The following is a 26988-nucleotide window of genomic DNA, read 5'->3' as shown; positions in this document are numbered from 1 at the left end:
ACTATCAGACCGTTTTAACCGCAATCGAGTTTTGTCGATTTTAATCTTGAAACATCCTGGCAGTCAGATCACCTCAAACATCAAAAACAATTGACACTGATAGAAAATTATCAATAATTTCTAATAAAATCTACTAAAATTTTGAGCAAGATCATCATTAAGGATAAGGATGACACCAGAAACCAAAGGCAAAACTTTAGTAATACAACAAATTTAATAAATATCAAGTTAGTGACATATATTTCTCAAAACTTAGGTGAGTTGTTTTCCAAGCAGACCCAACTGCTGCTCAACCAACCTGAGATAATATGAGAGAATTCTTTGAATACTGGAGTGACCAATGTTATTGGAATAAATGATTTTAATAGGGGAACTACTGACACTTTGCTTGAAGAGTTCCATAACAGCAATCCTTCCATAAATCTCTACGGCTTTTTTAGGCTTCAGCCCTTCTGGTGATACGAGGTAGATCTCTAGTAATGTGTTCTTTGCTACGATCAAGTTAAGATCATCTTTGCCAGTAAAGTGACCTAAAACAAAGAAATGCTAATCATTAGCCATTTTGGATCATTTTCATAATAAACACTGTCAAAAATACCACAAAAACCTCTATTTGACCGCCACCTTAAATTGAACACTATCCCTATTTGGCCGTCACCTTGACATTCTTTGAACTTTATGAACCCATAATAGCAAATGATCAATAGAAAATTGTCCACAAAATGGTAATAATGAATCGGTTACATAATTATCAATTAATTCTTTTGCGGTTGCTGTCCGTATCGAAGTCCATTTTTAACTTCAAAGCTTACGGTTTTTTTTAACTTTAAAGGAAACGCCACAGAAATAATTAATAACTGTATCAGGTTAGCAGTATTTCCTTGTTTAACAGGGTCTTAATACTTCGACGTATCTAGAAAACGGTTACCATGTATGATAAAATCTGTACTACTATTTTCAGGCTATAAAAGTTGTGCTTAGCGCGCATGCATCTAAAAGTTAATTATTTTCGTGAAAAGCTTTTCAAATAGCAACGCATAAAAGTTTTGCTCTGCTAAAAAAATGTCTGTACGCTAATATCGATTATTTCAGCAATGCAAAAAAAGATTTGAGGTCAGGCGACACTGTAGAAAGTATTGAAAAGCCAGAAGATGAAATGGTTCTAAACGAATGCAACTGGGCGAGCAAACGATGCAAATATTTCTGTTTCAAAAATATTAATTTTTGTTTCTGGATGTATTATAAGTATGATTTGTTTACGTCATTTGTTCTTGAATATATATATTTGTAGCATTTGATGGTTTATTATTGTATAACTTACAAATTTTTAGGTTGATAACATATCATTTGATAGCATCATAGCGATTGTCTAAACATTATGGGTTTACAATGGATCGATGCTCATAACTCCTCTTCTATTCCACATGAAAAGCCAGTTTTGGCTGCAAACTGTAGCAAAAAAATCAATGAGTGCAATGAGCTTTTATGCAATTTTATTAAATAGAGTTATAAATTAAAAATGTGCCTTCAAATTTAAAATAAAAAATTGAAGGTTCTAACAAATTGCAACACATCCTATAAGACACAGGCAGGACACAGGCTATAATATCATCGCGGGTTAATTACAAGCAATCAATATCAACTGGTAGAGACATTTCTCAGCTTCCCAATGCATATTTATTTAGAGATCTTCGACAAGTTTGAAATTAGAACAGATTTATTGTATTCAAAAGGGTTAATGTCACGCCGCTTGAAGGAGAGTGAAAAATATAGGCGACATTCGCTTCACCCATAAAAGAGTTCAATTTAGCTTACGAAAATTCTGACGAGCTATTTACAATGCAATGCAATACAATGCGACCCACTAATTGAACGTCACCTCTAATAAAACGCCACTATAGAGGAAAAGTTGAAAAATAGAGTGCCATGGCATTTGAATAGAAGTTTTACGGAAACTATTTTTGTGGATTTCTTCCCAGTTTCTGACCTTTTTTCTTAACAACATACTGAAGCAAGTGGTGCAAATAAATGAACTTCAAAACATAACTAGCTTGTAACTGAGAAGTGATTCACTGGAGCTATTTTGCACAATAGACTATAAGTATATACGTTATGATAGATCAATATCTCAATTTTGAGTTTTGTTAACCCACCATCTAATGCTGAGAATCGTTAACACAAACAGATTTCTCAAAATATGTTATAGTAAGACCATTACATACATACTGCTTTAACAACTACAATAATACAAATTCATTTATCTAGCTTTTCATCATGTGCTGATACTAACAGTTTATGGTACTTCTAATGTGATAGCAAGTCATGAGAAGGGAATGCCTAAATTTATTTATCTGTTAGCTAAGGGTTTTCAAATGCGAATTCTGCTGATTTTTCCTTAATATTTAGAGGTAAATATAATCCTGCCTCAACTCTTTGACAGCCACATTACTCATCGCTCAATGTACCTCAGTGACACTTTTTTCACTCAAAAACATGTCATTTGGTTTTGGATCTTGCCCTCTTATTTTTTGTATCTAGCTAGCCCAAATGTACAATATATCATTAGAAGCCCTTCAACAAAAGAATACGACCAATAGTACCTGACTTGAGTGATCTTACAGCAAAGCAGATGATGCCGAATACATAAATTGATGTTTTTTTGAAATCATAAACAACTGTCTGGGCTATAGTTCATCGCGTATGAATGCTAGAATTTTATGTTGTTGTTAGAAGTGTTAAGATAACATAAAAGCAGTTTGAAAAGATAGAATAAATAATGCAGAGTTATATAACGCAATATGAATATAAAACAAATCCTGAGGCGGAGCCCTGGAAAAAACGTTAAATCGACTAACAAACAAATTCGTATAGTACAAAATAAACAGTAAAACCTCTAATTGAACGCCATAGCGTTCTATTTTTTAACCCTTCTTCTATGGTGGCGGTCAATTGGAGGTAGCGTTCAAATAGAGGCTGATGGTCTATTTTTCAAATAGCTGTCAGCATTTTCTATTATTATTATTACTATTATTATCTATTATTTTCTATTACGGGTGAAGCGAATGTCACCTATATTTTGCTCTCTTTTTCCGGTGGACCGATATTAAACATTTTGAATGCAATAAATATGTTAATTTTCCTCTAACTTGTCAAATATCTCTTAATGAATATACATCAAGAAACCGAGAAATATCTCTACCAGTTGATATCTATTGCTTGCAATGAACTTGCGATGATATTATAGCCTGCGTCCTTCTTTGCAATTTGTTGGCATTTTCAATTTTTATTTCATTCGAATTTTGAAGATATTTTCATTTTATATCTATATTTAACATTGTTGAATAAACTCTCATTGCACTCACTGATATGTTTGCTACAGTTTGCAGCCAAAACTAGCTTTTTATATGCAATAGAAGTGGAGTTATGAGCATCGATCCATTGTAAGCCGTGTTAAGATAGCTGCAAGGAAGCTATTAAATAACACGCTATAAATCTGCATATTAATAAGTTATACAACAATAATCTATCAGATGATACAAATATATATTCATGAACAAGTGATATAAACGAACCATACTTATATTACACGCAGAAACAGAAATTAAAGTTTTTAAAACAAAAATATTTCCATCGATTGCTCAAATAGCTGCCTGCGTTCACATTGTTGCTTTTGATGGAACGAACATCTTCTAGTTGTCCAATACTTTCCACAACATCTTCTAGCTTCAATTCTTCTTCTGCACTGCTAAACCAGTCGATATTAGCGTCCAAACAATTTTTCGGCAGAGCAAAACTTTCACACACTGCATTTAGCAGTAATGCAGTGCTAAAAGTTTGTTCACTAAACGTATAACCTCTGGTCCAAAACTTGCAAACCAGTTTATATATGCATGTCCTTCGAAGTATTAAGACCGCATTAAACAAGGAACTAATCTTAGCCTGGGAAAAGTTAGTAGTTATTTCTATGGCGTTGCTTTCCATCTACCATCGTAAACTTAAACTGTTTTTTTATATGTACATGCACTTCGAAGTATTAGGACCGCGTTAAACAATGAACCACTATTAGCCTGAGACAGTAATTATTTCTATAGCCTTGCTTTGAAAATTCATCTACCATCGTAAATTTAAGCCGTTTTGTTTTATATATGTAGGCTACTTCGAAGAAGAAAGACCGCGTTAAACAGAGAGCTACTACTAGCCTGAGACCGTTATTGATTATTGCTACGGTGTTGCTTTCAAAGTTTTAACGAAAAAAAAATGACAAGCTTTAGAATTGGACAAGAGAATTACTTGTTATCGATATAAACGATTCATTAATACAATTTAGTGGACACTTTTCTACTGACCAGTTGATATTATGGGCTCGAAAAGATCAAATTTTAAAGTGGCGTTTAAATGGAGGTGGCATTCAATTGGAGAGTGGCAGTCTATTTTTTAACCCGTGTCTCAGGGTGGCGATCAATTGGAGGTTGCGTTCAAAATTCAAATAGAGATGGCGTTCAACTAGAGGTTTATGATAATTACCGATAGCAGAAGCCTTATAAAACGAATAACACGGAGTGATCAAATACAGAAAGGTTTCAAACTTAAACCAATAGCCATAACCTTAACCTAGCCATCGTAACAACAATTGACAGAAAACACCATACAAAAATATAGGTCTTGTTTGTAGAAACGCAAGGTTTCAGATTATTGACTTTTCCAAGGCATCGCTTTTTCTATTAATATTTTTCTACTCAGCAATAAACAACAAATATTGCATTTCTTATTAACATTTTACAAATGGACAGAAGTTATGAAGAACATTAAGGATGTTGTCACAAAGTTTTAAAATTTTGGTAAATAATTAGAAATCATTTAAAAAATGGTAACGAAATATGTATTATTTTGTCGTTATCCATTTCTTTTACCACTATTAATGAAATAGTTGTCCTAACTGTTTAAAACTGCTATAACTGGCAATCTAAACAGGTTTCTACTGTGAATATATTAGGTTTGTAGATATTTTGTAAACATTATACTCATTAACCAGTTGTTATGTTTCAATGGTTCTGAGCCACTGCAGATTCACAGAACAGCGAAAATGGAACTTTGGTAACAAAATTGTTTGCGCAAAAATACGAAAATGGCACCCAAAGGGTTAAAGATAAATTGGTTAACTGTCTTGTACAGATGCAGCATTTTCTATGCAAGATCTTCACAGCTAGGAAATTGTGCTAAGGAAAGAAGATTATGAATCTAACTAATCATGCTCAACCAAATTATAGCTTCTCCAGTTGTCCTTATTGTTAGTGCACTTAAGATCTTACCAAGATATGCCCCTAAAGTAATCAGTTCTGTACGATATTTAGTGTTATTCCATTTAAAATGTAATTAGCATTACCAAGTGATAAGGTTTGGTTGAAAGCTAGGACAGAGCATTTTTCAACATTTAATGTCATGCACCAGATTTCTGCCCATTGTTATAATGTACTTGTACTGTTAATGTCATTGCTAACCAGCTAAAAGAGGAGTGTTATCAGTTAACAAACTGACATCACATAGATTAGGTGATCCATTAATATAGACTATGAACAGGGTGGGTGTCAACAGGGAACCCTGCAGCACTTCGAAAGTTACTGCAATTGACAGTTCAATCAGTTGAGCAAATTATAAACCCAGTTTACCAACTAAATGTTTTTGTATGGTAGGCATGAAAGTTTTTATAACTGACCTGTTGGAAACTTTATTATATGCTTTGACAATGTCCAAAACATACAGCATGATCTGTGCCAAGTCTCAAATGATAGCCCTTTTCAAACTGATGTTATAGAAAATCCTATCTAGCACTGAATAAAAAACAGTGTGTTATAAATTTGCATACTAGATCTTTAAGGGTAGTAGAACAATAATTGGTAGACTGGTTTGTCAGTTCATGTTTGTGAAGAGTGGACATAAAGCGAGCTTCCGCTTCACTGGGAGCTTTGAGTTTGTCATTCTAAATCAACTTCGAAGATCCAAATTTCATCCATGAAAGAAAAATGTTTATTAGGTAGGCCTATATTTCATATTTACCTTATGTTTATCATCTGAACCATGAGACTTTCCACTTTAGTTAGCCCCTTTGACAACTCCAGCACAAAATATTTCTTGAGATGAAGTCACACAATGATAATATGATTTACCCTGTAGTTGGTGCAATTTACAAAATGAAAACTAAAATGTTCGTTTATGATGAAGTTGTTATTATGGAAAGGTCGACACATAATTTGCAACTGCCAATTGGTTGTAGGTTAGCAATTTTTCACCAGAGAAGTAGGCCGATTCAGTGCATTATACGGAAAAAATGCAAAATAGGAAAACATTACAAAAATATTATGAACAAAAATAAATAATTGCCAAGTACAGATATGACAATGCTACGGGAGATATCTGCTTGCACGCTATAGTTGCAAACAGCGTTATAAACCAAAGTAGACGAGCATATCACATACCAGTCAACGACTTTGTCACTGCTGTAGGCTTCTGAGCGGTGACTACATAATTCGTTGCCATTCTGATTTTGTTGGTCAAAATAACTCAGAAGTGCGCATTTGTTTTCATAATGGACAATAACGGAGACTTTCGTGACAGTAAAGCGCTTTCGGCAATGGGCCTTTTAGGAGACGGTGTACGCAAAAAACGATTTTCTGATCAAATAATGAATTCTAGCCTGCAGTGTTAGAACTTTAGCAACTCGTTTAGCATAGACGTTGACATTTAATATTTCGAAAAATATCATATTCCGTAGACGCTTGCGAAATGAGCGCGGCGTCGAATACAAACAGTCTGGAGCATAGAGGAAGACATCTCTCTACCTCTATGCTCCGAATAGAATAATAATTTCACAGAGAGATTGAAAAGGTCCAACGATTGAACCTTGGTTGCTCTACTTGTTTCTGAATCGGCGTCTACACTTTGTAGGCTACAAACATTGAGGCTTAGCCAATAAATTAACGTGATTTTGTAAGTAAAACATTTTATCTGCACAAGCTGTAACAAATTTTAAAACAGGTTTCGAGATCGAATTTGATTATATTTTACCCTGCCAGGTAATACATATTTCTACCAGGCTAACTTTCAGTTAAGTTTGTTAATAATAATTGCCTTGCCTGTTCTTTTGCTATAGCACTTTTCTGTCCTCCCATCATTTTACTTCATTACTCATTCTTGTCCTGTGAGCACTCAATTTATACCTAGTTGTCTTCAGTTTTGTCAGTATTGTAAGCCAAGCATAAGATTACAGCATTGGCATACAATCATAAGGATAGCCAGCAAGAGCCGTGGTAGTTTTACCGTTGTTGCTGCCTTATTTTTTGTCCATATTCAGGATAAACAATAAAGGATATATACTCAGAATGATACGTTCTTGTATTTTGAAACAAGATTTCGCAAAAGAGATTCTTTGAACGCTTTTAAACTGCAACAAATTGGAAGGTCAGTGTTTGCGGTTAAGGTAAATTTAAGTTGCGCAAAGCTATATAGAGCCTTTCTATCTCTGATGCCATAATTTCTTGAAGCACGACAAACGCATTGAAAGAATACAAACATTAAACAGTATTGAGATGCTTCTAATTTATTTCTATGTAATTACTGAAGAGCATTACAAACGGCAAACAAACACGCACACACGTTAGTACTATGGCACTCTAGTATGGCAAACAAACACGCACAGATGTTAGTACTGTGGCAGTCTAGTATGCTGTGAGTCATCATCAGGTGTGCCGATAAAGCATAGAAAATAACTATCCACGAGACGCACATTGGCTCAAGTGTTAGTGTTGGTTCACTAAGTGGAGTGTAGTGAGTTTGAATCTCACTGGTAAAATTTTGTTATCTGAAGAGAGTGAAACACAGCCAACACTTGCGCTGTCATATTAATATTTAAAAATAGATCTGTGAAATTTTAGGCTTTTAGCAACTGTATAGCTACAACATAGACAGTCAGGAAAACTGCTATTTAAGCATTTTAACCAAAATGTTTTATCAAAGTATTGACACTTTTTAACTAATTAGAATTGCTTGGTAAAAATCCTAATGCACTTGGGTTTCATGATTCAATATGTGTTGCAGGTCTATGGTGATACTGCAGTGCGATCTCTCCTGCTATGAGCAATGGATTCAGAGTCTGATGTAACAGGTGTGGGAACTCATCAAGCATTAATCTTTACTGGTAGCGTTATTTCCATAATAAAAAGATTCATGTTGTAATAGAATAGAGCCGAACTTTTGTTGGGTTGACTGCTAGTTCAGTCAAACATTTTCCATATGAGGTTAATACATTCCAGTTTTGCTTTGTGTGTCAAAACTGTCATAGATTTGAACAAAAACATTTTTAAAGAATGCATAGTACTTTGTTTAATTTGTTCCATAGCCCGAAAAACAATGATAAAAACTTCAAGTAGTTACAAATAGCATTAAAATAAATGTGTTACGTTCTGTATGATACTATGTCAAAATTTAAATTATATGTAAGAAGTAAATTAATAAAATATTAATCACCAAAATGTTTTTATTGTTCCTTTATGTTAGAGCACATATAAGCTCAGTGGTGGAGTGAGTGATGGAAATATGATGCACAACTTTAATATACTCCAAATATAGGTACATGTAATTTCAATTAACATAATTTATGTATTTTTTTATTTGTAAATTTATTTTCAATTTTTACTTGCTCTTTTTGTCACAGAGCTAACATTTAAAAAAATCTTGGTGTTTTAGAAACTACTTCTTATATCAAGATGGTTCTTTTCTCTAATGTAATGTTGTATGCTGAAAAGTTTACATGTGTGAAGTGGGCATCAGCTAAGGTTTGACTATATGTTGACATATGATAAATTGGACTATGACAAGTTGAGCTACAACTAGTTGACCTACGACAAGTTGACCTATGACAAGTTGACCTGTGGTTAGTTGACATTTGACCAGTTGACATACAATGAGTTGGCCTATGACTAGTTGACCTATGACTAGTTGACCTATGACAAGTTGACCTGTGGTTAGTTGACATTTGACCAGTTGACATACAATTAGCTGGCCTATGACTAGTTGACCTATGACTAGTTGACCTATGACTAGCTGACCTGTGGTTAGTTGGACTGCAGCAACAAATTGTTTTTACTAGAACTAGTACAGGTTTTTTGGCGATTTTTGTAGAATATGGTGCGGATCTGCAGCAACTTGCCAACTCATTCAGCTCCGATGTAATTAATGAGGCCATATCAGAGATTGTTGCCGAAGAAGATGTGAAGGTACAGGAGTACGAGTGACAACGAAATAATTTCTTTGCTTTTTTGCTGTTTATAAATTTTCGCATCTTTCCTCTATGTTATTTTTCAAGTTGCTTCTTTAGACTAAGTAAGTTGATTACGCTTTTGCTAATTTGACAATGTTTTATTGATATCATATTTTAACTCGTTGCCAAAAATAAAACATCTGGTCTCTTCCTCTTCTAGGCAATACACACATGTAAGTGTAGTAGTTTACTGTACATATGTGTAAGTGTAGTAGTTTACTGTACACACTTGTAAGTGTAGTAGTTTACTGTACACACTTGTGAGTGTAGCAGTTTACTGTACACACATGTAAGTGTAGTAGTTTACTGTACACATGTGTAAGTGTAACAGTTTACTGTACACACTTGTAAGTGTAGCAGTTTACTGTACACACTTGTAAGTGTAACAGTTTACTGTACACACTTGTAAGTGTAGTAGTTTACTGTACACACATGTAAGTGTAGTAGTTTACTGTACACACTTGTAAGTGTAGTAGTTTACTGTACACACTTGTGAGTGTAGCAGTTTGCTGTACACACATGTAAGTGTAGCAGTTTACTGTACACACATGTAAGTGTAGTAGTTTACTGTACACACATGTAAGTGTAGCAGTTTACTGTACACATGTGTAAGTGTAGCAGTTTACTGTACACACTTGTAAGTGTAGCAGTTTACTGTACACACTTGTAAGTGTAGCAGTTTACTGTACACACTTGTAAGTGTAACAGTTTACTGTACACACTTGTAAGTGTAGTAGTTTACTGTACACACGTGTAAGTGTAGTAGTTTACTGTACACACATGTAAGTGTAGCAGTTTACTGTACACACTTGTAAGTGTAACAGTTTACTGTACACACTTGTAAGTGCAGCAGTTTATTGTATACACTTGTAAGTGTAGCAGTTTACTGTACACACATGTAAGTGTAGCAGTTTACTGTACACACATGTAAGTGTAACAGTTTACTGTACACACTTGTAAGTGTAGTAGTTTACTGTACACACATGTAAGTGTAGTAGTTTACTGTACACACATGTAAGTGTAGCAGTTTACTGTACACACTTGTAAGTGTAGTAGTTTACTGTACACACATGTAAGTGTAGCAGTTTACTGTACACACTTGTAAGTGTAACAGTTTACTGTACACACGTGTATGTGCAGCAGTTTACTGTACACACATGTAAGTGTAGCAGTTTACTGTACACACTTGTAAGTGTAGTAGTTTACTGTACACACTTGTAAGTGTAGTAGTTTACTGTACACACTTGTAAGTGCAGCAGTTTACTATACACACATGTAAGTGTAGCAGTTTACTGTACACACTTGTAAGTGTAGTAGTTTACTGTACGCACTTGTAAGTGTAGTAGTTTACTGTACACACTTGTAAGTGCAGCAGTTTACTGTACACACGTGTAAGTGCAGCAGTTTACTGTACACACTTGTAAGTGTAGCAGTTTACTGTACACACGTGTAAGTGTAGCAGTTTACTGTACACACTTGTAAGTGTAACAGTTTACTGTACACACGTGTATGTGCAGCAGTTTACTGTACACACATGTAAGTGTAGCAGTTTACTGTACACACTTGTAAGTGCAGCAGTTTATTGTATACACTTGTAAGTGTAGCAGTTTACTGTACACACATGTAAGTGTAGCAGTTTACTGTACACACATGTAAGTGTAACAGTTTACTGTACACACTTGTAAGTGTAGTAGTTTACTGTACACACATGTAAGTGTAGTAGTTTACTGTACACACATGTAAGTGTAGCAGTTTACTGTACACACTTGTAAGTGTAGTAGTTTACTGTACACACATGTAAGTGTAGCAGTTTACTGTACACACTTGTAAGTGTAACAGTTTACTGTACACACGTGTATGTGCAGCAGTTTACTGTACACACATGTAAGTGTAGCAGTTTACTGTACACACTTGTAAGTGTAGTAGTTTACTGTACACACTTGTAAGTGTAGTAGTTTACTGTACACACTTGTAAGTGCAGCAGTTTACTATACACACATGTAAGTGTAGCAGTTTACTGTACACACTTGTAAGTGTAGTAGTTTACTGTACACACTTGTAAGTGTAGTAGTTTACTGTACACACTTGTAAGTGCAGCAGTTTACTGTACACACGTGTAAGTGCAGCAGTTTACTGTACACACTTGTAAGTGTAGCAGTTTACTGTACACACGTGTAAGTGCAGCAGTTTACTGTACACACTTGTAAGTGTAGCAGTTTACTGTACACACTTGTAAGTGTAACAGTTTACTGTGTTAGCAGGCCATCTCTGAAGTACATGGCAATGTTTTTTTTAGGATGCAGATGAGGGTAAGTGGTACCGGCAGAGGCTTGAACTCACGCCAACTCTTGAAACGGAGGAGCGGATGAGAAGTGATAGCAAGTCATCAATGAGCAAGGTAAAATATTTGGCAGAGGCGAGAGTTAGTCTTACTGGTTTTCACATATTCTGTAATCATTGAAAGGTGAATGTGGTTCCTTAAAATCTGCCAGAACTTTTTGAAAAAGATATTGCATAGTGGTTGCCTTATTGAACATTTTAGAAAGCTTTTTCATAGTGGTATAGCATTTGTTGTCAGTTTGGTTTATCGTTAGTGTAGTCTAACTTCATCATGGCTTACCAGTGACACGCAGTAATAAACAGCAATTGGAGTTGTGTTCTTTTAGATACCTTCTGAGCTTCAGTTATTCTCTGACTTATTATCATTGAATCTTTCCTTACAAGTTTTGTGTTGATTATTTATTTTCAGAGTACCTCTTCCTCTACATTGAGTCAGAGAGAGTCATCAGGCAGTCTGGAGAAGGTTTCACCTATACATTCATCACGCTCAGTATCTCAATACATATCTAGAGAAAGCAGTAACAAATACGCTGATGAACCTGAAACCAGCTCCTTGCTCAAAGTAAGTCATTACTTCATGTTTATCAATTGATGTAGGTGATGAGTTTATAAACCAGGAATTCATGTGCCTCATGACCTGCATTCTGTTTGTTAAACCAGCAGAATAAAGATATCCTTAAATCTGAACTACAGACGCCGGAAAGAGAGATCTCCCAGCCTGGATATGAGATGTTTAGTGTGTTGTGCCAATAGTTCGTTTAACTGTCATGGTTAGACTCATTAGCATGTGTTTGTGAAAAATTTTATTTTCTCTGGATTCTTCAAAATTGTGGGTTTGGAAAGTAACTTAAAGGAATTTTTTATCTTACGATCATTTCACATCATTTTACCTTTATGGCTGGAAACAGCCATAAGGAAGGTTAAATGTTTTCTAGTTTTGTAACTGGAAACATGAGTTTTAAGATGCAAAATCGTATACTAATACTGGTAAGCTAGTCCATGTTACTATCATTACCATTTTACACTATTTCTCTGAGGTGATTCATGTCTCAACTAGTGATCAAGTGCTGATTATTTCTTCACCTAGGATGCAAGTCGGGTGAGTAATTGCCAGGCTTATGCGTTCAGCTTGCAGATGAAAGTGTGCTTCAGATGGCACCCCTTTTTTATATTGACCATTATTTGCTTCGAGGTGTTGGTTGGGGCTTGGCGGGTGATTTGGGCACTGATGCCCTTTGTATAGCGCTGTCAGCGGTAGCAGAGTTGCTCATTTTAGGTGATGTCATAAGGTTACCATCAGCAGTTTCAGCTGCTTCCTAATCCGTATGACTCTGCTTTGCACTCTTTTTAATCATATGTCATCATTCGCTCATCAGTTCTGTCATCTATTTTATCCAGTAGTAACTTTTGATCAAGAGCATATATACTAAGGTAAACAATGAAAATTAAATGCTCAATTTCATAACTGGTGATGATCAAATGTGGACATTTTGTAGATTTCCAATCCATAAGGAATAAGTTATCGGTACAGAAATGTGGTAGTCCAGTTCGATGAGAGTTTTTCTCCATTTTTTTCTTATAGTAATATTCAGTCTAACGCGGAGTAAAAGGTTGGCCAGCAACAATCTGTTTGACCGTCTACTTGCATTAATAGCTCCAAGTACCTTCTCATTCAAAGATAATAAGATGTTCTCAGACAGGCCCTATAAGCAGTCAACCATAATTAACCGCCAAACCAGTGCAAAAGAAATCTTTTAAATGTCTAACTGAAATGAGACTGTACAAAAAAGACCTTGACCTCTCCCAATGCTTGCAGCTGTGTGTACAGGAAATATTTTTTATATTCGTACTTGGAGCCAGGGTGTGACCTTTGACTATGTTTATAAATGTAGGTATTGAAAGTTAAATCATAATATGGTAAATATATCATACTATGGTGAATATATCATAATATGGTGAATATATCATACTATGGTGAATATATCATAATATGGTGAATATATCATAATATGGTGAATATATCATAATATGGTGAATATATCATAATATGGTGAATATATCATACTATGGTGAATATATCATAATATGGTGAATATATCATAATATGGTGAATATATCATAATATGGTGAATATATCATAATATGGTGAATATATCATAATATGGTGAATATATCATACTATGGTGAATATATCATAATATGGTGAATATATCATAATATGGTGAATATATCATACTATAGTGAATATATCATAATATGGTGAATATATCATACTATAGTAAATATATCATAATATGGTGAATATATCATAATATGGTGAATATATCATAATATGGTGAATATATCATAATATGGTGAATATATCATAATATGGTGAATATATCATAATATGGTGAATATATCATAATATGGTGAATATATCATAATATGGTGAATATATCATAATATGGTGAATATATCATAATATGGTGAATATATCATAATATGGTGAATATATCATACTATGGTGAATATATCATAATATGGTGAATATATCATACTATAGTGAATATATCATACTATGGTGAATATATCATAATATGGTGATTATATCATACTATGGTGAATATATCATAATATGGTGAATATATCGTACTATGGTGAATATATCGTACTATGGTGAATATATCATAATATGGTGAATATATCATAATATGGTGAATATATCATAATATGGTGAATATATCATAATATGGTGAATATATCGTACTATGGTGAATATATCGTACTATGGTGAATATATCATACTATGGTGAATATATCATACGATGGTAAAACCAAAGATGAGTAATTGATGGTAATACTGAATCAGCCAATTTTCAATTGCATCTACATGTCTATGTGCTATCTCTCTATATGTGTATGTGCTATCTATCAACATGTCTATGTGCTCGGGCATATTGGTTCTGTGTGATCATAATTTTTCATGGTTTCAGTGTTTCAGCTTGATATAATTTCATTAGACAGTTAGCATTTGTAAGGGCAATACATGTATTTGATATAAAGCTAGTGTTTGTGACCATTCTTGCTTACCTGCTCTTTTTTGCAGGATGTTCCAGGCTATGTGTCTCCTAACACCAGGCAAAAAATGCTGGATGATGCTGGTTTTGGACTGGAAGCAACAAGGAAAGCGGCGAGTGAAGTTCATTCTAGCTCTGATGAGAGCGGTCCCCTAACCACCATGATCTGTGATAATATGCAAGATACAGTGCATGAGGAGGTGATCAGTGCGAGGAAGAATTCTCTTGGTAGTTTCAGTTCTGGTGTGGATGACAAAAGCAGTGTTAGCAACCCTGGCAAGCAGCGTTCAGATGGTATGCTGTCTCTTAGTTGCTGTAATTTTATTCAGCTATTAACCGTCTAGCTAGTAAGGCTCATTTAGATTGTTTTGTGAAGTCGTATACCTATTTTCAGTTTTAATAACCTCGGGAATATTTTTGCAATACGTAGTAGTCAATCTACAAGTGACTAGACAGCCTTACAACAGATATTCCTAGAGTACAGGTTGCTGACTTTTTAATTGCAATCGAAACTTGCTTGTTTTCATGTGACACATGCCGCTGTAATCACCAACCATCAAGTACTTCTTTGTAAAGGTACCTGTTCATAGAGGTAACCTTCATAGAGGTACACTGTCAGTCCGTTCGTAAAGATTATTTAGAGGAAGGTCTTTAAGTTCGTCGCTCTTTATGTATAATTACTCGTTTGTTATAATTACAAAAAGGCTCTTTTTCGCACAATTTTTTCTTTTATTTATAGTAATGCGGTTATTGATTTACTCGACTCTCTGATAGATAAATCGTTTCATACGGCACAATTTCAGAGTTTATGCATGAAGTTGCTGTTCACTAATTTTCGAAATATTTTTGTTGATTAAAATCTGTTTGATTTTGAATAAAAATTCTTTACAATTTTTCAACTCAATCTAAACTAGCGTTTATACGCACTAAACAGAAAATTAAACCTGGCTGGATTAAATGGTTCCTTTGCATTTTCATTGGTCCTCCAGAGAGCGTGTAATTAATCAGATGCAGACAAGTACATAGCGTTCATGCAACCAGGCAGTTTACGCTTGCAAGAAGCAATTTCTAAGTCAGGAATGCCAAAACATAAATATCAACAACTTATGTAATATTATGTGCATTTTAATTTCTTCAAAGAATTAAACTCTCAATGTCTATATACAAAATTGGTGTAATATTTTAAATGTTTGTGTGACCAACATTTGCCTCATATGCGTTGCTATACAAATCCTTTCAACGGCCGGGATGTCCAAATGATGTCTAGTTTAGCATCTATATAGAAACGCGTCAAAGTTAGCTCAGAATAAGCCAGTTTTATAACTTTGAAACACATAAATATCATTCACTTCACTATACACGTATATTAATTCTAAATGATCATTTATTGTACATCCTTATAATCATCACATCGATGCAGGTTCTTCTTCCGTTGGATCCACCACTGCCTACTACTCGATAGCTTCAGGAGTCTTTGGACACAAAAAGCACCTGTCACCTCTGCTTGACATGAGTGGCAGGTCAGGGCAAGTGTTACAGTCACCAGATAGCAGCAAGTCGAGTCCGAGAGAAAGAAGCTGTTCTAAATCCCACGAAAGTCCAAGAGATCTGCAGAGTCAGCTAAGCTCTGTAACGGAGTACGAAACTCTTCCCTATGAGAGGACCAATTGCCAGCAGTCTGCGAATAACTCTGCGCATCTATTGCTTTCACCCGACCTCGCTCAAAGAGTATCAGACATATTAAACCAGACAGGAGCTCCACCCATCACAAAACACACCTTTGCTACGTCTAGCAATGAGTCGTCAGACCCGTCGGCAACCTCGAGTCCTCGAGACGGTGTGGACGTTAAATCAAGGATGTCGACCGATTCAAGTTTGACGCAGGATGAGCTAGATAAACGAGTGACTCACGTACTCAATCAGTCGACAGAGGCTTTGCGAACCGGTCTTAGTCCGAAACAGCAGCCCTCCATTGAGCATGCTGCCGAAGATCACTCGTACTTGGATAAATACATGTCACCTAACAGCGCTTCATTTGAAAAGTTCACTTCTCGCCCATCACCGCCTCAGCGATCTAAAGTTTATGTGTCGCCCTCGGGCTTGTCATTACAGTCGTCTTCAGCGGACAGAGCAGCGTTGTCTCTGTCCGGTGCTCGGCCGGATTCAGAGTTATCATCAGCACAATCAGATGGGTGAGTGGGTGGTATACTGGAGATGAGCTATTGTACATTGATGAAATATATGTTGGAGGTTGGTTGACTGACAAGTAGAGAAGGTGCTCTAGCTTTTTCTTAGAAAGTAAAAAGTTCCAAGTGCAAACTTGAGTCAAACTATATTGTAAAGGCAATTGGGTATGGTTTATTGCGTGTTGCTTTAGATATTGCCCTGCAAAAGATACCTGTCAGCACCTGTCACAATTATATGTTAGAACAGGAAAGTTGTTTGATTGGCCCAATTGGGAAGGTCCAAGTTTTATTGAATGACGCAACTATCCATGAGTTCACTATTGTTTGTGTAGACTTGAGTCGTTTCTATTTGTCTTGCTGCAGTGGGGGGATAAATACAAAGTACATGGACAAGTCGAGTCGAGAAGTTCTGGAACAAGCAGCTGAAGAATACTACAGAACGTTTCCAAAGTCAACTACCTTTGCAGGAGGACAAAGCAAGTACGCTGTTCACTGTACTGTCACTTACCATGGTTTCTAATGTATGCTGCTCTGTACTGTCACTTACCATGGTTTCTCATGTATGCTGCTCTGTACTGTCACTTACCCTGGTTTCTCATGTATGCTGCTCTGTACTGTCACTTACCATGGTTTCTCATGTATGCTGCTCTGTACTGTCACTTACCATGGTTTCTCATGTATGCTGCTCTGTACTGTCACTTACCATGGTTTCTCATGTATGCTACTCTGTACTGTCACTTACCATTGCTTGTAATAACTAAATAATATTCAAGTCAGTTTCTTATAACATTGACAACAACTAGCATTACATTGACTACAGCTAGCATTACATTGATTACAACCAGCATTACATTGACTACAGCTAGCATTACATTGACTACAACTTGCAGTACGTTAGGATTAGCATTTTTTATAATATACAACCCCTTTTTTATGGTACAACCTCTTTTTTATTCACTACGCTTTTATTTATTATCAAAGTGAATTATGTTTATCACAAAAAATTTGTGCAGGAATGACACTACAAAGTTGAGTAATGCATCAGAGTTGAGTGAGGAATTGGCACATCTTGTCGATACGAGTACATCCCCCAGAGGGCCTGAGATTTCGTCTCCTGTATGCAAGACTGTGTATGACAGGCCAGCCATAGTGCCATCACCTCGCATCTCCCAAGGTACATTTCTGTTGACCTTCTTGGCTGTTTGTTTGTTGATTGTATAAGGGAGAAGGGAAGGGTACCCATTGAGAAAAGAGGTTTTATTCCTTGTCTGATACCAGGCATTTCATGATGCATTCTAGCTACATACCGCTTTATAGCTAAATGATAAAACTAACATTTCATCAAAGAGTTAATTTTTACTTTCGAGTGAAGACACGATAAAGCTTATTTTATAAATGCTTCAGCCAATCGTTTTAAAGCGATTTGGTCAACTCTATTTGTTTGTCACTCGGGTACCTCTGCTTTGTCAATAAATGGCAAGCCTTTGCTTCACTGAAACTTAGCTTTAGTTCTTTTTTTCACTCTTCTACTATTGTAGTATTACAAGTAGTATATATCTATATCTATGGCTGAGTATTATACTCTATGGATTATTCTATGTTATAGCTGATACGCAGAGTCTTGTTGCAAAGCGGCTTGATAGAATAGAGTTTATGGTGCTGAGTGCCCTGAATGAAGTTCCTCCTCAGAGTCGGCCTAGCTTCGTACCTCCTGCCGAATATGAAGAGAAACGAACCTGTGGCTATGAGGATGTAACTCCTCTCAATGGATCAATGTTAGTCTATTTCAATTCTTAAAATTGTTTGATGAGCTACTGTGGATGTTGCTGTCAAGGGCGACCAATATATGTGTTGACCCGAGAGTGAAGTTTGAATTAGCAATTTTGAATGTCCTTGGCATTGTTTGAGAAAAAAAAATTTTCACGATGAGGTTTTAGTTAAAAAGCTTGTCATGGTTGTTTACACGGGAGCTGCTCAAAGAAGCTTTGCACACAGTTTTGAACAACATTGAGCCTTTCGAATAATGCTGTAAGTATACATACACTAGCGGAATGCTTGGCATTGCACGGATATTAAAAATCAGCATATAAACAATGAGAGGTAATGTAGTTGCCTGCCATTAGCCTGGCACATTGCCAATGACTAATTTGAGTAAGCTTATTAGTAATAGCTAACTACTTGCTCTCTCCATTGAGCATGCATAAAATTACGCTACAGTTCTCCGTCGTGACATTGCGCTGTAACGGAGAGCTGCAGAGTATTTGCCTCTACATAGTGACATATATTGCCTTATAAATCCATGAAGCTTGTATGGTTTAATTGGTAAGGGGTTGAACTGGTGAATGGGAGGGTCAGAGATCAAATCTCTTGCGATACGGATTCTTTATTTTAATAGCTATAGCTGGACAAACGGAACAACAGACCAACTTTGAGATTTATATAGATAGACGATACACCATGTCAGTTGTACAAAGTGTGTTTCTTTGTAAAGAACAAACTTTGGTAAAACTTGTTTCCTCTGCAGTACTTTATTCATATTTATTTTCATATGATTTCAGCGCATGTGTCTATGCTTGTTCCAGTTTTGACTCAAATGATGTAATAAAGAAAGCAAATGTCCGCTCACCTTTAACTGGCCTTCCTGACTACTCACTAGAACAACCTCGGGTGAGTCGTAGCAAGGCTAGAGAGGAATCGTTCAACGTGAGCATCTCCCCTGTCAGGAGAGAACCGTTTACCGCATTCAACAGGTTTGCTTTACCTGTGTCATTCATCTTACACTTTCGATGGGTAATGCCCTGGATGTGATTATGCTTTGGCACAATTGTTTAGCGTAACATTTGTTCGGCTAACATATTATCATGGTCAGCATCTGTTACAGAGCTCAGGACTTGCTTGCGGAGAGACTGAATCAAAGATCAAATGAGAGAACTCCTGGTAGACGACTTTCTACTCGCTCCTCTGTATCTGCCAGCGGCATTTCCCCGAGTCGGAGTCCCACAGGAGACCATAGCTATCTTCGATCTAAAAGCAAACCAGACGTTTCCTATAAAGATCGAACTAGGTAGGTTATGGTGCAAGCTCAGCAGCCTTCATTTACGTCAGCAGCTGTTTGGTGTCTGTGGTAGTAACTGGCTATGTCAGCAGCTGTTTGGTGTATGTGGTAGTAGCTGGCTCAACAATGAACATACTGGCTCGTCAGGCATGCTATTGTCAGGTCATTGACCATGAAATATGTGATTATGAATTAGCTAATTTAATGTTCAACTGGCTGAATTTCATATCTATTTTTATCTCACTACGTTTCTTGTATCAAGGGCCAACTGTGAAAATGTATCATTATACTAAATTAATGCCCCTGCGTTGCTTGGAGAATAAAAAATTTTTGCACAAGAACTTTTTTTTTTAACATATGCAACATTTACCATTCTAACTTTTAAAATTTATATCATGAGAAAAGTGTTTTTGTACAGTTTAAATAAATAAGAGAAAAAGTAAACAATGAATTAATAGAGATGTGTGTATAAAAAGGTTACTGTTGCAGCAGAAGCTCGTTGTATTTAAAGTTTTGGTAGACAATACTGGCCCCTCTTGATACTTGTACAAACGTAAAAATTAGATACCGGATTTTCTTTGTCTGATACATTGTCTGACCGAACGGAGAGAGAATGTAGAGACAATTCCTACTCCAGATAATACGTACAATGGTCCACATGAAAAGCATTTAGCTTTCACAGATTTACGGAAATTGGAAATATGAGTGTAACAGCACATTTGAAATTGACACGGCACATTTGAAAATTGCAAATTAGACAAAATAGGTAATGGTAAAAAAATTAGCTTAAAAAATTCAGAAAAAGAACAAACGCAAAAAGTGATACTATTAATAATAAAAAGTCACATTTGGCGTGTGCAATCGCGAAAAGGCTGTACAATATATAGTGAGAGTGATGGTTGTGATAAGAATGTCTTAGCCGTGTGGTTACGCGCGCTGGTTAGTTGACTCGCGACTTAAATTTCGTGAGTTCAAAATCATTATGAAGGTGATTTTTCATTGCTGAAACTTTATCGCTATAACTAGACAGACGACAGACAAACATTGAAATTAATATATATATATATATAATAGATGAAGCGTCAGAGGAGCGGCGGGGTAGTGATGGTGATTATGGGACTACTTGAAATAAACTTGTTATTTATTATTAATTGATAGTTTGTAAAGTGTTTATTAGATTAATTACAGCATTGTGACAAAATACAATTCAATGGAATGCTGAGGATGTTCTACGCCTAAATATTATTAAATATCAACTGATATTTGCCTTTTCCGTCTGGTTGTGGTGTAACAGAGCAGTTGGTGTCTCCACACAAAAAATTCAATAAAGACCGAGTTTTACATTTGTTGACAAAATTGGCCAAATTTAACCTGGTTTTTAAACATACACACGTAACTACATGAAAGTACATTGCTGGCCTTTGTAATATTAGCAGTATCTTAATATTTAGTTGGCCAGTCCTTATAGTCAATCATAGAATAAAATGGATGCCCAATAGATAAATTTTTTTTTAAATACTTTCGGTGGCAGGCAGAGTGTTTACAAAACTAGCTTTTTAAATATTTATAGTATACATAGTCTGAGTTAAAATAGAATATGAATGAAATGACCACCGTATGAGCGTGTCATAAGGCATTTATCAGAGTGCAGAGCATCACCGAAAAGTCAGAGAAAATGATGGATATGTGCTAGCATTCTAATTCCTCTGCTTTAAAACGTGCAAATTACTTGCTGATGTCACCTTAAAAACAATTAGATGAGGTGTAGAGATGAATTACAAACAAAATAAGCTTTTATAAGTTCCTTCACACTAAAACACGCATCTTGCAGTTAATCTGTCAGGCGCTCTATCAACTCATCTTATTAGTCGGAAGGTCTCAGTGTTAAAATTGTCTGGTTTATGCATTAATTAAAGGAGGAAAATGTATTTCATTTTTAAACAATAAGCTGAAAAGGGTCATAAGCTGAAAACAAGTAAACGATTTTGGTCATAGGTTGAAAACAAGTAAACAACTCTGGTCATAGGTTAAAAGTGAGTAGGCAGCTCTGGTCATAGGTTAAAAGTAAGTAGGCAACTCTAGTCATAGGTTGAAAATGAGTAGGCAACTCTGGTCATAGGTTGAAAATGAGTAGGCAGCTCTGGTCGTGAATTACAAGTGAGTAGGCAACTCTGATCATAGGTTAAAAGTGAGTAGGCAACTCTAGTCATAGGTTGAAAATGAATAGGCAACTTTGGTCATGGTTGAAAATAAGTTGGCAACTCTAGTAATAGGTTAAAAGCGAATTGGCAACTCCGGTCATAGGTTGAAAGTGAGTAGATAACTCCGGTCATAGGTGGAAAGTAAAAATCCAAGCTCTTGGTGTTCGCAGTCATGTCTTTTAGCAGTTTGTAATCAGGTTGTTGCTGTGAGGCAATTGTGTGCACTGCTAAAGGCATAACCCCTTGTTGACATGTATGTACACGTATAAATGGATGTGGTAAATCAATCAAATTAGAAATTGCCTTTGGTTCGACTTTATGGACTATTCTCTCAATGTTTTATTCTCCCGTTGCCTTTGAAGAAGTGGTTGGAGCTAAGGCTATATTTTAGTACTTTCTATGAAGCTCTGGTAGTCATACTGCGGTTAAGATCCAGAGTTTTATAGCACTAATAAGATTATACATGTGTTTACAACTCGCATGTTTCTATATTGTCATGATTTTTGTGTTGATTAGTCCGGTAGGTAAAACACTATAAATTGCAATTTGTCTATAGTGTTGTGACTTGCTAATCATAGCTTGCATATTTAATATTTTTATCCAACTTCCACAGCTGTCAAAAGTATTGTATGGCGGTAATACTGAAAATATGAAAATTTATGCTTCAGTTATTCATAGGATGTGATTGCACTGGTATTTGTCTGAGCTTTTGGGATGCTGTCAGAGACTCCAAACATAAAAAGAGTACATTTTTATGTTTTTATTGGTGACCGGACATCACTAACACCCATGATATTCTACCTAGTCAGTCGGGGAACATTTCCATTCCTTGTTTTAATGCGCTCTGAGCTTAGTCTGCAGCTTACCAAGCATTACTTTTAGCACTTCATGTCTGTTAACCATTATTTTGCTGTGTAGGTCACCACATTTCTTTCTGTCAGCGTAAGATTTGGCATTCATTGGCTTGAAGTGGAATCCTTGTGATGTCAGATAATTTATAATTAATGTAATTTTTTGCCTTTAATTTTCTGTGTCTTTGTGATGACACCAGTGATTGTATTGATAGTATCCAAACAGATATAGCAAAGGTCTTACTTGTTGTTTCCATTTACCTCATTCAGATATCACATTACAGGCGACCAATCTCATCACGGTTACGGTATGGCAGCAAAAGTAGCATTGCTAGAAGTACTTGTACTGAGTTTTTTCAGCCTTTAGAACTATCGTCTGTAAGAGTATGTGAGTATGTCCGGTTACATTGTATAGCCGAGCTGCAGGGTTAGAGAACATTCCTGAGCCACTACCATTAGAGATTACAGAAGCTGGTAGGAGTCCTCCAGAGGACATTACACAATGCAGGAAATCGAAAGGGAGGTAGGTAATTTCTTGCTTGCAAAAGCTACATTTTAGAAAGCGAGTTTATTAAGTAATTTATTCTTTATTGATAATTTTAATTTTTTACTTAGGATTCATTTCTTGAATACTTTCATATCATTACTTGATTCATTCCCACTGCGGAAGAATAACTTTCCCAGATGTATCTTACTTGTTAGTGTTATGTCATGAACTATTGTCGTTTTGTTTTGCTCTATTCTTTTTAGCAAAGTTTTTAAAAAAATGCTTTTCTAATACACTCTAGGAGTCACTCAATCACCAGTTTAGAGTCGGCAACGACTGTTGAAAGCTCGCACCCTGAGTCAGACGATGCACAGCCTCCCCTTCTGCCCAAAGAAGCCTTTGGCACGAGAAAGGAGACTAAAAAATCTACTCCAGGAATTTATGGTCAGTTTAATACGTTGTTTGTTTTTAAACCGAGATTCTTTTTTTTTCATGTTTGTAAATAATAGTAAAAACAAATAATAATGAGTAATGAAGCGGGTAAATATCTGTAAGCTTGCTGACTAGCAGTTTTTTTTTAAAGTTTGATATGGCGTGTCCACTTTATCACTCACTGCCAGGCCTGCTGTACAGTCTCTCTGGCTGTCATTAGGTACAAAGACATCGAATGGCAAATCCTTTGACAGCATTGTCGCTCCCCGTGCTAACTCTGCTATTGGGAGAGCGGAAAAAGCACTGCTGAGGGGAGAAGAGCTCCGTGACCAGATTCAAGCTCGCCGTGATGGTGAGTCTCTACTTTTTATGATTTAAGGACACATTCTGTTAACCTGGCTGACATCTGCTTAGTTATGGATGAGTATTTGAAACTTTATATTAACTTTTAAATTAGTTGAAGATGTTGTAGTTTGATTGTTACTGTCAGCTTCTTGTGAGTTGGTGAGTTTAAAAGTACCTTTGCGTTAATGAGACAATATTTGACTGCATGCTATTCATAGAGCAAATCGCAATGTGTGACTGCATGCTATTCATAGAGCGTACTACAATAGATGACAGCATGCTATCCGTAGAGCATATCACGATGTGTGACTGTATGCTGTTTATAGAGCGCGCTAAAAGGCTGGATTCTTCTGCTCTGGGCAAAGAAGAAACAAAATGTTCGATCTCATCAGAAACTATTCGTGCAGAGAGCTTTACCCATGAAAAGAGCAGAGAGCGAACAAGAGATGGTCTGGAGGAATCAGTAGAGACCGTCGACCACTCATCGAACAGGCTTGCAGACAGAGATGTGCCCTTTGACTTCTACACCCCGCCCCGAGTCAGCCCCAAAGGTGCGTTGCTAGTTCTAGCTTTCTGTAGATACGAACACTCATTTAGTTGTGTTGGTAAATTTAGCACTTTTATTTGATGGTTGACATGTATTTATGATTAATGTATATAAATATTTTTTTATTGGGCCGTCCATAATAATTTGTATAGAAAAAAATGTTTTAGATAAGGTGCTACTAAAACATTAATAAATAAATAAAAAGATGTTGCCATGTTGTGTCGTTAACATAAAAACAAATATTTATACAAGGAAGACTCAAAACTATTAAGCTTAGGTATAGATCTTATCTCTTTCAATGAAAGATTGAAATAATTAATAATACAACAGTTTAGTGGTCAATTGATTTCATATTCGAGGGAATGTGATGTTTAAATTCTTATAAGACTCAAAAGATATACATATTAAGATTTGCTCCCCTCTTATTGTTGCGATTCACCCTTTTTGCCACTAGAGTGACCGTCATATATTGTAAAAATTTGTAAAAATAGGTTTGGCGGTTGCACTGTCCTTTTCCTTGACACAGAACTGTCAGTGCCATCACTAGCTTTCTGTCAGTCAGCACTAGTATCACGTCAGCGCTAGTATCATGTCAGCGCTAGTATCATGTCAGCGCTAGTATCACGTCAGCGCTAGTATCACGTCAGCACTATTATCACGTCATCACTATTATCATGTCATCACTAGTATCACGTCAGCACTAGTATCACGTCAGCACTAGTATAACGTCAGCACTAGTATAACGTCAGCACTAGTATCATGTCATCACTAGTATCACGTCAGCACTAGTATCACGTCATCACTAGTATCACGTCATCACTAGTATCACGTCAGCACTAGTATCACGTCATCGCTAGTATCACGTCATCGCTAGTATCACGTCATCGCTAGTATCACGTCATCGCTAGTATCACGTCAGCGCTAGTATCACGTCAGCGCTAGTATCACGTCAGCGCTAGTATCACGTCAGCGCTAGTATCACGTCAGCGCTAGTATCACGTCAGCGCTAGTATCACGTCAGCGCTAGTATCACGTCAGCACTATTATCATGTCATCACTATTATCATGTCATCACTAGTATCACGTCAGCACTAGTATCATGTCAGCACTAGTATCACGTCAGCACTAGTATAACGTCAGCACTAGTATCACATCAACACAAGAGTATCATGTTGATAATAGTATTACAATGTATTTTCTTATTGTTATATTATTGCTAGCGTCATTTCTCTTTCACCAACTTATAACTAGATAAACACAAATAGTTGGACAGTTATCAGTTATTATCTTGTCATTTTGTACTTTTGTCGCTACAGTTACTATACTTGAGGAGGTAAGTGCTAAAGATCTATCAGTTTTCCCAATGCATTGCATTTCTTATAAAGTAGTTGTTGATTGCTACTTTGGTTTAATTTCAGAGTCAAGATGGCAGCGTGGGAGTTCAGCAGCAGCTCAAGATGACCGAAAGGCAGAATATTCTCGTAAAGCGAGTCGTTTACCAGAAGCTTGTGAGGAGAAAGAGGTATTAATTCAAGAAAGAACAGAACGTGTTCGAGGCTCTTCTCCTCTCGAGCGGTCACCCCCTCGAGTATCTTTGACACGTTCTCGGTCTGTCAGCCCCAAGAGTTCTCCAGCCTCTTCTCCTACAAGGCACTCACCGCAGTTGGATTCTTCGAGAGCTAAAGCATCCATCCGAAGAGAGAGTCCACAATACCAACCAGGTCGTCGCGGAGAGAGACGTGTGCGCCCTCTAGAAAGAGTAGACGATCAGCTTTCAGGATCACTCAGGTCTGTTTTCTTAATAGCTTTAGATAATTATGCTTTCATCTTTGAAAGTGAACACTATCATATTTTGAATTGGTCATCTTTTATATGTAATGCATCATCAAGGTTTCCATTTTGTCAATTTTGTACGAGCCAGGCTTGGCAGTTAGATGCGATTGTGCTGCCAAAATTTCAGATCAAAACTCTCACATGCTGTCAATGACCGACTCACTACCTACCATATTCTCCGGGAGGAATTACTGCGTGCTGAGGATGAAGTTAAAGGTCGTGACCTCAACTTGGCCTGGCAGCGAATCAGTAAGGTGTGTTTTACAACAGCAATAATGTTTGGAGGCGTATCCATTGCTGAGTGTAATTTTAAAATTGATTTCCCTTGATCATATTGGA

The 26988-nt window shown here is 36.3% G+C and overlaps 2 protein-coding genes across 2 annotated transcripts in view; one reads left to right on the top strand and one right to left on the bottom strand.

Annotated features, from left to right (window-relative positions):
* The window catches only part of LOC137408460 (DNA damage-binding protein 1-like), a 28467-nt gene extending 21859 nt beyond the window's left edge, over nucleotides 1-6608 (bottom strand). Inside the window, exons 1-2 of the mRNA XM_068095001.1 lie at nucleotides 6474-6608; nucleotides 382-530 (exon numbers count right to left, since the gene is read on the bottom strand). Of these exons, the coding sequence (XP_067951102.1) occupies nucleotides 382-530; nucleotides 6474-6534 (210 nt within the window). The 5' untranslated portion in view covers nucleotides 6535-6608. The remainder of the gene's footprint in view (nucleotides 1-381; nucleotides 531-6473) is intronic.
* A 368-nt stretch (nucleotides 6609-6976) lies between these two features.
* LOC137385483 (serine/arginine repetitive matrix protein 2-like) overlaps nucleotides 6977-26988 on the top strand; it is a 35588-nt gene continuing 15576 nt past the window's right edge. The window contains exons 1-18 of the mRNA XM_068071954.1: nucleotides 6977-7070; nucleotides 8092-8191; nucleotides 9175-9269; nucleotides 11610-11711; nucleotides 12063-12215; nucleotides 14742-15006; nucleotides 16133-16904; nucleotides 17262-17378; nucleotides 17912-18072; nucleotides 18505-18673; nucleotides 19481-19648; nucleotides 19780-19962; nucleotides 23421-23528; nucleotides 23794-23936; nucleotides 24145-24276; nucleotides 24596-24820; nucleotides 26235-26604; nucleotides 26777-26903. Coding sequence (XP_067928055.1) covers nucleotides 8134-8191; nucleotides 9175-9269; nucleotides 11610-11711; nucleotides 12063-12215; nucleotides 14742-15006; nucleotides 16133-16904; nucleotides 17262-17378; nucleotides 17912-18072; nucleotides 18505-18673; nucleotides 19481-19648; nucleotides 19780-19962; nucleotides 23421-23528; nucleotides 23794-23936; nucleotides 24145-24276; nucleotides 24596-24820; nucleotides 26235-26604; nucleotides 26777-26903 — 3348 coding nt within the window. The 5' untranslated portion in view covers nucleotides 6977-7070; nucleotides 8092-8133. The remainder of the gene's footprint in view (nucleotides 7071-8091; nucleotides 8192-9174; nucleotides 9270-11609; nucleotides 11712-12062; nucleotides 12216-14741; nucleotides 15007-16132; nucleotides 16905-17261; nucleotides 17379-17911; nucleotides 18073-18504; nucleotides 18674-19480; nucleotides 19649-19779; nucleotides 19963-23420; nucleotides 23529-23793; nucleotides 23937-24144; nucleotides 24277-24595; nucleotides 24821-26234; nucleotides 26605-26776; nucleotides 26904-26988) is intronic.

The sequence above is a fragment of the Watersipora subatra genome, chromosome 1 (genome assembly GCF_963576615.1).
Source record: "Watersipora subatra chromosome 1, tzWatSuba1.1, whole genome shotgun sequence".
NCBI classification, from domain to species: Eukaryota; Metazoa; Bryozoa; class Gymnolaemata; order Cheilostomatida; family Watersiporidae; genus Watersipora; species Watersipora subatra.
This window is presented reverse-complemented; position numbering and strand designations above follow the sequence as displayed.